This window comes from Crotalus tigris, unplaced genomic scaffold, assembly GCF_016545835.1.
Source record: "Crotalus tigris isolate CLP2741 ecotype Arizona unplaced genomic scaffold, ASM1654583v1 scf7180000020245.1906669, whole genome shotgun sequence".
Classification (NCBI taxonomy): domain Eukaryota; kingdom Metazoa; phylum Chordata; class Lepidosauria; order Squamata; family Viperidae; genus Crotalus; species Crotalus tigris.
The window spans coordinates 1,253,271-1,262,930 of NW_024097926.1; the positions used below are offsets into that span (position 1 = coordinate 1,253,271).

General features: G+C 53.0%; 1 protein-coding gene across 1 annotated transcript; it reads right to left on the reverse strand.

Moving 5' to 3' along the window:
* Positions 1–769: 769 nt before the first annotated feature.
* Positions 770–9,261, reverse strand: CFL1 (cofilin 1). The gene is made up of 4 exons (XM_039366218.1): positions 9,067–9,261; positions 4,734–5,041; positions 2,432–2,508; positions 770–1,733 (listed from the first exon to the last, which is right to left on the reverse strand). The coding sequence occupies exons 1-4, from the start codon at positions 9,067–9,069 to the stop codon at positions 1,621–1,623; spliced, it is 501 nt and encodes a 166-aa protein (XP_039222152.1). The 5' UTR covers positions 9,070–9,261; the 3' UTR covers positions 770–1,620.
* Positions 9,262–9,660: the final 399 nt, after the last annotated feature.

Below are 9,660 nucleotides of genomic sequence, written 5' to 3' on the forward strand. Positions count from 1 at the left end.
TGGGAGTTGAAAGTCCACACATCCAGGATGTGAGGATTTTAGAGGAAAAATCGCTCTAAAAAGGCAAAAACCAGAAGGCAAAATTGTTAGCTCACTCTTCGTGAAATACGTTGTTAACCAAACGTAGAATTTAAATGAGGATGGGTAAGGGTGTTTGAGAGGAAAAAGGATCTAACTGGCAATTTCCACCCCCTCCTGTAAACTGAAATGGAGCAGAATGCTAACCTGAAAATCCACATTTCAAAATTGTAATTCCTGGAGGTGCAGAGCTGGGAGATAGGACCCTGGGGATTGGGGAAGAAAAAGGAAATTTTGGGTCACACCCCGAAGTAGGAATTGATCAAACAATCTCAACCAACTCAAGGCAAGAGATTAACTGTGGGGGTCTCGGAGCTTGGTTAATTTTCTTGCAGATGTCTTGTTACCCAACTAGGTAACATTATCAGTCCTAGGTGGTGGTGCGGTGCGTGGAGTGGTGGAGGATTGCAGGGTCCCTGCTGCTTTCTGAGTTTGTGGTTTTCTGGCAGATGTTTCACGACCCAAATAGACAACTTCATCGGTGCTGGAATGAACAAAACCCTTCTAGCACTGACGACGTTACCTGGTTGGGTTGCGAAACGTCTGCAAGGAAACCGCCAAGCTCAGAGAGCACCAAGGACCCCACAGTTCAAATATTTTCCTCCATCCACAAGAGATTCACCCCCCCCAATTTTGACGCCAGCCCCTTCCTTCCCCCCCAAAGCCACGCAACTACAATGACGCGAGATGCTAAAGGTAGAACATTTTTGTTTTATTTTATTACCGAAGGTTCTTGGTGGTGCTGCTTCCATACGGTTAATTCCACCCCAACGTAGAGATGGGTGCAACTGTTTTGTTTTTTTCCACAATATTTTATTTGTACACAGTACTACAGACAAAGCACAGAGCTACTATGGCAGTTAAGAAGAGGAAGGGGGAGGAAGTCATCACGGGGAAGGGGGCTGGGGACGCAGATGCCATTCCACGCTTTCTCTCGAAAAAAAAAAAAAACGAAACAAAAAAAACACACACATGTACAGAGACCCATTTTTTAAAAAAAAACTTTTTTCTTTTGTACACACTGGAAAATGGACTAATTCTGGAAATTCGGGTCCCCATTATCCCAACCGTCGGCTGCTTACCGCCATTGTTATCCTTGAGGAGGAGAAGTGGGCCAAGAAAACCAAGGGAGATGCTGAGGAATGGAGACACCCCCTCCCCCTTAGGAATATCAACCCAAAGGTTTGGAAAGGGGGGGAGAGAGAGAGAAAGAAAGAAAGAAAGAAAGAAAGAAAGAAAGAAAGAAAGAAAGAAAGAAAGAAAGAAAGAAAGAAAGAAAGAAAGAAAGTGGAGAAAAGAAGCTGTAGCATTTGGCAAAATTCGAACAGCAGCCTGCAGGCCAGCTGTTGAGACAGGAGGGGAGAGCACCAGGCCAGGAAGATGAGAAGGTGGAGGGGGGGGGGGGAAAAAAAACAACTGGAATGGAACCAAGAAAAGGAAGGACCCCCCCAACCCCCCCAACAGTAGCACGGGGCCATTAACATGGAAGCTCCAGAGTCACTGGCACGACAGGGGACCTGGGAAGGGGAGGAGGGGGGGGTCTCACACGGGCTTGCCCTCCAAGCTGATGACGCAGTTGCCCCCCAGTTTTTCTGCTAGACTCTGGCGGTCTTTGATGTCTTCTAGGCCGTTTGCTTGCCATTCGTGCTTGATGCCTGCCAGGGAAGAGGAAGGAGAGGTGAGATGGAGGGGGTGTGTGTCTTAGGGCTGGAAGGGACCCGGGAGGTCTTACTAGAGCAGTGGTTCTCAACCTTTTTAATGCCGCGACCCCCCCCCCAACCGGTCGTAAGTCGAGGACTACTCAACCGGTCGTAAGTCGAGGACTACTCAACTGGTGCAGCACCGTTTGCAGAATGGGACTTTTGGTGGGCTCAGCAGGGCAGAGACAGCCTGGACAATTCCTATTGGCTTTTGAAAGCCAATAGAATTAGACTCTATTCAAGAGAGTCTATTCTATTGGCTTTCAAAAGCCAATAGAATAAAAGGGAGTAGCACAGCTAAGGAAAAGGGGAGAAAAAATGGCGGACTGCGTTGTTTGGCGACCCCCGTGAAATGGTCGTTCGACCCCAAATGGGGTCCCGACCCACAGGTGGAGAACCGCTGAACTAGTTGCTTCCACCTTCTACATGGTGCTTGAGTGGAACCTCAACTTGTGGACTCCAAAGCTGGAACCAGCTTTGATGTCCACAAGTCTTAAAAGCTGCCAAGGCTGGGGACCCCTGGTTCAGCGGAGTCCCCCGTCACCCCAAAGGGGACCCTTTTATGACTTGTGGACTTTCAATTCCCAGAAACCTGCTGGCACCAGCCCTGCCTCTCCCTTCGGAGGTGCTCGCTCACACCTGTAGCCTCTCACCTGGAAATTTCTTCTTGAGGGCATCCTTGGAGCTGGCGTAGATCATCTTGCTCTTTAGAGGAGCGCTCTCCGGTGCCCTACAGGGAAGAGACGGCAGCATTCACGCACCGGGTTGTGTTCCTAGCCTCCTCCCCTGCCAGCTCGCCATTTATTTTCCTTTATTAAACATTTATGCTCCCTGTTGTCTCCCTACGAGGCGACTCTCTCATGCCGTGGAAGAAGGAGGCCAATGTGAAATGTTATTCATCAATAAATCCTCCCCCCCCAGTAGCAATGGCACTTATATATCGCTTCATAGTGTTTTACAGCCCCCCCTCTAAGCGGTGGACCCAGTCAGCCTTTTGCCCCCAACAACTGGGGTCCTCGTTTTGCCGACCTCGGAAGGACGAAAGGCTGAGTCAACTTGAGCCGGTCAGGATCGAACTGCCGGCGGTGGGCAGAATTAGCCTGCGACACTGTCTTCTAACCACTGTGCCACTAGTGATGGAATAGCAATAGTCTTTAGACTTATATACTGCTTCGCGGTGCTTTACAGCACTCTCTAAGTGGTTTAGAGAGTCAGCCTACTGCCCCCAACAATCTGGGTCCTCATTTTGCCGACCTCGGAAGGACGAGTCAACCTCAAGCCAGCCAGAAGCTAATTGCTGTTCTGCAGTCAAGAAGCAATGCACCTTTAAAATGGAAGCACTTAGAGCAGGGGTCTTCAAGCTTGGCCCCTTTGATGACTCGTGGACTTCAACTCCCAGAATTCCTCTAAGTCAGGGGTCTTCAAACTTGGCCCCTTTGATGACTCGTGGACCTCAACTCCCAGAATTCCTTGCCCAGCTGTGCTGGGAGTTGAAGTCCACAAGTCATCAAAGGGGCCAAGTTTGAAGACCCCTGACTTAAAGGAAGGTGGTCTTTTGCAGCAGAACAGCAGGATGTTGTTTAGACTCTCCCCCGCGCACTCTTTTCGTCCAGGCTCCAATGGACGGGGAGCTGAGCGCGAGGCCAGCCCCAGACACCCGTCTCCAGGTCCTCAATTATACAGCTCACCCAAGTTAATTATTGTTTTCGCGCCCTGGGAGTGAAGCTACAGTCTAGAAGTCTATTCCCCAGTTACGGAGGCTGGAAGGGAGAGGCGAGCAGGGCGGGACAAAGGGACCGCCTTCCTAGAGTGCTTTAATTTTAAAGATGGGGAGGACAGCTCAATGCCCTGCAGGGCTCTTGGTGCCAATAGGGGAGGGGGGCCAGTCGTGGTCCGCATCCCAGCTCGCATGCAGATGGGAGGAAAGTAACTTCCTGGATGGCACACGGCCAAGCAGCTTTGATTGCAGAAAAAGCAAGCCACCAATTCAGATAAGAGGCTGGGGGTGAGACAAGGAGGCACTCCAGCCAGCTCAGGCCCCTGAAAGCAGGCTTGGTTGAATTGCCATCGGGAAAGCTCCCGAAATAGGGAAGAAAGCAGCTTCTCTGCTCAGAGTATTCAGCCTTCAGTCACCAAGGGTCTGGGGGGAGGGGAAGTTGGCCATACCTGAAGCTGCCAGGGAAGGAAGGAAGGAAAGAAGGAAGGGGGAGGGAGAGAGGAAGAAGAGAGGAGAAAGAGAAGGAAGGAGAAAGAGTAAGGAAAGAAGGAAGGAGAGGGAGGGAGGGAGGAGAAAGACAGCAAGGAAGGAAGAAAGAAAGGAGAAAAGGGAAGGGAGGAGAAAGAGCGAGGAAGAGAGAAGGACAAAGAGAAGGAAGAAGAAAGGAGAAAGAGGGAGGAAAAAGAGAGTAAGGAAGGGAAAGAGAAGGAAGGAGAAAGAGAGCAAGGAAAGAAAGAAGAGGGAGAAAGAGAGCAAGGAAGGGAAAGGGAGGAAAAAGAGAGTAAGGAAGGGAAAGAGAAGGAAGGAGAAAGAGAGCAAGGAAGGAAGGGAAAGGGAGGAAAAAGAGAGTAAGGAAGGGAAAGAGAAGGAAGGAGAAAGAGAGCAAGGAAGGAAGGAGAAAGGGAGGAAAAAGAGAGTAAGGAAGGGAAAGAGAAGGAAGGAGAAAGAGAGCAAGGAAAGGAGAGGGAGGGAGGGAGAAAGAGAGCAAGGAAAGAAAGAAGAGGGAGAAAGAGAGCAAGGAAGGAAGGAGAAAGGGAGGAAAAAGAGAGTAAGGAAGGGAAAGAGAAGGAAGGAGAAAGAGAGCAAGGAAAAGAGAGGGAGGGAGGGAGAAAGAGAGCAAGGAGGAAGAAAGAGGGAGGAAAAAGAGAGTAAGGAAGGGAAAGAGAAGGAAGGAGAAAGAGAGCAAGGAAAGAAAGAAGAGGGAGGGAGGAAGGGAGGGGAGAGGAAGAAAGCCTCACCAGAAGAGGAAGACCAGGTCTTCCTTTTTGCTCTCCTTGGTTTCGTAGGTGGCGTCGTAGAGGGCGTAGCGACAGTCGCTGGGGGGCAGCAAGGCGACGAAGTGCAGGTAGGGGTCGTCGACGGTGTCTCCCAGGTCGCCCACCAGGATCTCCTTCCCCGCCTCCAGGATGATCTTCTTCTTGTCCTCGCTCAGGCAGAAGATGACGGCCTTCTTGCGCTTCTTCTGCTCCTCCTGGGGGGCGTGTTTGCGCACCTTCATGTCATTGAAGACCTGGATGACTTTGTCACAGACGGTGACCCCAGAGGCCTGTGCGGGGGGGGGGGGGGGAAAGAGACCAAGGGGAGACACGCTCAGCGCCGGCCCCCGCGAGGCTGCCACAACAGGCAGTCAGAGCAGGGCGATGGGTGGAACTTCAACTCCCAGAATCCCCTAGTAGGTAGTCAACTTACACCGAGTTAGCGACCGTTTAAAGTTAACCACGGCATGGGGAAAAATGCCACTTAGGACCCCTTTTCATATTTATGACTCCTGCAGCGCACACACACAACCACGGTCATTGGATGAAAACACAGGCCCTCGGCAACCGACATGCATTTATGACAGTCGCAGCATCCCGGGGTCACGCCATCGCCATTCGCAGCCGGTTTCTGACCAGCAAATGGGGAAAGCTGCATTCCCTTAACACCTGCAGTGATTCGCTTAACGGCCAGGTTTTTTTTTTTAAAAAAGGGGTGGTAAAATAAAACGTTAACCATGGAAATTCTAGCCTCAATTGTGATCACAAGCGGTTGAGCTGTACAAGATTACTACAGGCAATAAAAACCAGTGGGAGATTGCAGGCACGGGCTAGGTTTTTAAGTCATGGTTTGCTAAACCAGGTTTACTGAACAAGCCATTGATCAGAAGATTCCCGTTAATACGCTAAGCTAGAAGCCACAGCTGACAGCTACCAGTAGGGAGCTCTCTTCAAATGCTCTACCCTATTTCACAGAATATTTCAATATTTGAGGGGCTGCCCCACAGAGGAGGGGGGTCAACCCATTCTCCAAAGCACCTGAAGGCAGGACAAGAAGCAACGGATGGAAACTAAGCAAGGAGAGAAGCAACCTGGAATTAAGGAGAAACTTCCTGACAGTGTGAGGACAATTAACCAGTGGAACAGCTTGCCACCAGAAGTGGTAGGTGCTCCATCACTGGAGGTTTTTTAAGGCAGCCATGTGTTCGAAAGGGCACAGGATCTCCTGCTTGAGCAGGGGGTTGGACTAGAACAGTGTTTCTCAACCTTGACCATTTTAAGGCATGTGGACTTCAACTCCCAGAATTCCACAGCCAGCCTTGGACTAGAAGACACCCCCCCCCAGGTCCCTTCAGATTGAGATACCAAGACAAGGGTTGGATTGCCACAAAAGGCTGCACCACCCCTGCTCTGCCACCTCCTTTCCACTGAGTACCATTTGGGCAAACCTCGGCCCGGCGGTATCAATGGCGCCGAGTATTGCTAGCTGTGAAAAGGGAACTGATCAACCGAGATCTCAAAAGTCCCTCTGTAGAATACCCATTTCAGGACAGCAGCGGCTGAGTTTCGCACAAGGTGTTAGGCTGGGCTAAAAAGAGGGATCGGGCTATTTGTTCTTCGGGACAGGAGCCCGGCCAATCGAAACGACGGCAACCAGGCCACAGAACGTCACGGCTTGTGTGTTTAGGCACTTGCCTGTCGAGGCAGCTCCCCAGCCGTACACCCAGGGGGCATCGTCGTGATTAGAGAGGCCAGGGAAAGTTTGAAGAGTCTGCTCAGGAAACCCAGCAGGATGAAAGGGGTGGCTGGAAGCCAGCTCCACCAAAAGTCTCAACCTCTTTCATTAAAAGCAAAGACTTTTTCACAAGGACCGGCTGAAGAGAGAAGCTCCCAGCCTCACGAGAAGCGCGATCCAGGGCAAAGTCAGGGGAAGAGGAGGCAGGAGAGCTGGGCGTGGCACTAGCCGAGAGAGGAAGGAAGGAAGGAAGGAAGGAAGGAAGGAAGGAAGGAAGGAAGGAAGGAAGGAAGGAAGGAAGGAAGGAAGGAAGGGAACCGCTGACAATTAGCAATTTAGCAATCCCGTCTTCCAGATTCCGGGGGGGGGGGGAAGATCAGCCCAATGCATAGCTTGCTGGGGAAGGAAAATTACAGGCCGAAGAAAAGAGCAGGTGGCCCAAAGAAGCCGCCAGCTCAGCAGATGGGTGCTCAGGGCTGCAGAAGGGGAAGTGGCGCCCTGCTGCAGAGAGGGGGGGGGAGGCAGAGGCTGGCAAACGGGCAGCTGCAAAGAGAGCGTGAGGTGGAGGCAAAGAGGCACGGGGAGAAAAATTCAGGAGGGCAGAGTTGAGAGGAGGGAAGCCTGCGGGGGGGGGGGGTTCCCCCAAGCACAGAACATAAGAATTATATGGCTGGAAGGGACCCTGCTAGCCCAACCCCCCCCCTCAACCAAGAAGCAAAGGGGAGCACTGAAAGGCAGGAGAGAAAATAAGGGAGGGGGGTCAAGCAAAGAGAAAGGCCACTCAAAGGGGTCTTTTGGCAGGCTGGTGGGGGGGGGAAAGAGGGAGGGATGCAGGTGTAGAATTGATGCAGGGAGAGGGAAGAATGGGGGGGAGAGTCCAGAAACAATAGTACAGCTATGCAGCAATTCCATACACGTCACACTTTGTTCTCCTAAACACCCAGAGGGATATTCTGCATTTATTTTCCCTTGCTCATATATGGAAGTTGGAACTTGTGATTCCTGGAAAGGTACAGAGACTACAGTCCCCATCAATAGCGGAGAACTGGGGAGGGACTCACATTCTTCCACGCGCATCACACAGTGCAGGGCTACGTCCCCTCCACTTGTGACAGGGCCTGCAGTTCCCATCATCCCCTCCCACAGCACAGCAGCCGGCCCACACCGACCGGAAAGGACTCTCTCGATCATGCTGGCCCATGTTCCTCTCCTGCCTCCATGGTACAGCACAGCCCTTTAAGCGCAGGCGTGCAAAGACAAACGGGAGAGGGGGGGGGGGAAATCCTTCTCAGGCAATGTGTTGGCTGGGGATAATGAGCCCCTTGTCTTCCAGCCATCTTGGGGAGGCCAATGAATCCCAGGGCTGGAGGTGGACAATGCCTTGGGAGGGTGGGGTGGAAATAGGGGGGAATACACCGCAAAGCCCCCAAACTGCCCAACTAGCGGGGCTAGTGTCCTGGCAAAGGGGAGAAAACTAGGCAACAATAAAAAAATGAGAATTTGAGGGGGGGGAAATAGGAGTTTTTTCCTCCCCCTTTGTAAAGACTAAGGGGGGGAGGGAATGAAGCCATTAGAGGGTGCATTGGGGTTTCAGGGTCTTCCCAATATTTAGGCAGCAAGAAAAAGGTGGAAAAAAAGGACAACTTGGGGTCACCAAATGAAATCCAACAGGAAATTGGGGGAGAGTAAAGATGAGGATAAGGAAGGGGGGGAAGAAAGAGAAATGGGGTGATGGGGTTGCATTCTGGCTTCTCCCCCCCCCAAATCCAGGGAGGCATTAGGGCAGCTGGGTTAAGGGGGGGGAGAAAGCATCATCAATGGGCAGGGAGAGAATTCCTTCCTTCTAAGGTGGGGGGGCACAGAAGGGGCCATGAGGATACATGTCCCCCCATGTTTGGAGGGAGGGGGAAGGAGACCACCCCCAAATTGGGTGGAAGAGAATAGACTGGAGAATAAGATGGGGGAGGAGGCACAAAAGCCATGAGGATACTCCTTCAGTTCCCCCCCCACACACGACTTGCAAGTTGGGGGGGAGAAAGGAGACCCCCCCAGACACACAAATTGGGAGGAGTTATCAATGGGGGGGAGAATCGTCCCTTCTAAGGTGGGGGGTCATGAGGATACTCCTTCAGCCCCCCCCGAACTGCAGGGTGTGTGTGTGGGGGGGGAAGAAAGCAGCCCCCTCCCCAAATTAGGAGAAACCGGTCTGGGGGGGGCTGTGAGAGAAAAGGCACTGAGGAAGAAGATGGGGGGGCACAAAAGAGTTTCACAGACGCCCTGGGCCCTGACCTACAGGGTAGGGGGGGGCAAGGAAGGAGACCCCCCCCAGAAGTTGGGAGAAGCAGCTCCAAGGGGGGGAAAGAGGGAAAAGGCCCCGGGAAAGGGGATATTGGGGGGGGGGCTTGAATGAAACGCCCTCAGGGAAGCCAAGATAGGGATGCCCACTCTACTTGGGGGGGTATAACGGCCTCCCCCCCGGCGCCTCCCCGAGGAAGCCCCCACAAAATGGCGGCCGGCAGACAAGATGGCGGCCTAACGTGCGGGGGGGGGGTTGGAGAGGGGGCGAGCGGCGGGTCTTACCATGGCGCCGGGCGGGCGAGGGGGGACAAGGACGAGGCGGCGAAGAGAAGAGGGAGGCGGCGAAGAGAAGAGGGAGGCGGCGGAGGCGGCGGTGCTCTCGGCGGTCCGGGCGGCTTCCTGGCCTCGTCAGCTCCGCGGCGGCTTCGACTGGCGGCTGCGCGTCTGCCGAGGCCCGAAAGGAACTGCGGCCCCGCCCCGCCTTGGCCCTTCCGCTTTAAGGCACCGCCCGAGGAGGAGCCTCTTCCGGTCCGGAGGCGCACGGCCTGCCGGGAAAGCGAGTCTCTCCGCCTTCTTTCCGTGCCGCTGTCTCCCTGCGGAGGAATGGCGGCCGGGCGCGTGAAGGGGGCGTGGTTGCCATAGAAACGGGAGGCCTTCTCATTTCCTTCCTGCCGGGCGCAAAAAAACCCCCGCGAACTATTGTTATTTTTTTTAAAAAATCAATCAATCATTATGTATATTGGTCCCGTCGGGAATAGCTAAAAACATAAAACGAGCTATCTTTTGTCCCCGCGCCTTTTCTCCTCGTGGGCTGTTGAAAAGGCTCATGGGAAGTTCGCCTCTTCGCCCGGGGGTGCATGGGAAGTGTAGTTTGAA

Coding starts and splice junctions, on each gene's coding strand:
- CFL1 (XM_039366218.1), bottom strand. Junction 2,509..4,733: donor GACCTGGTCTTCCTCTTCTG/GTGAGGCTTTCT, acceptor TCTTCCCTGTAG/GGCACCGGAGAGCGCTCCTC. Junction 1,734..2,431: donor CCTCAAGAAGAAATTTCCAG/GTGAGAGGCTAC, acceptor CTTCCCTGGCAG/GCATCAAGCACGAATGGCAA.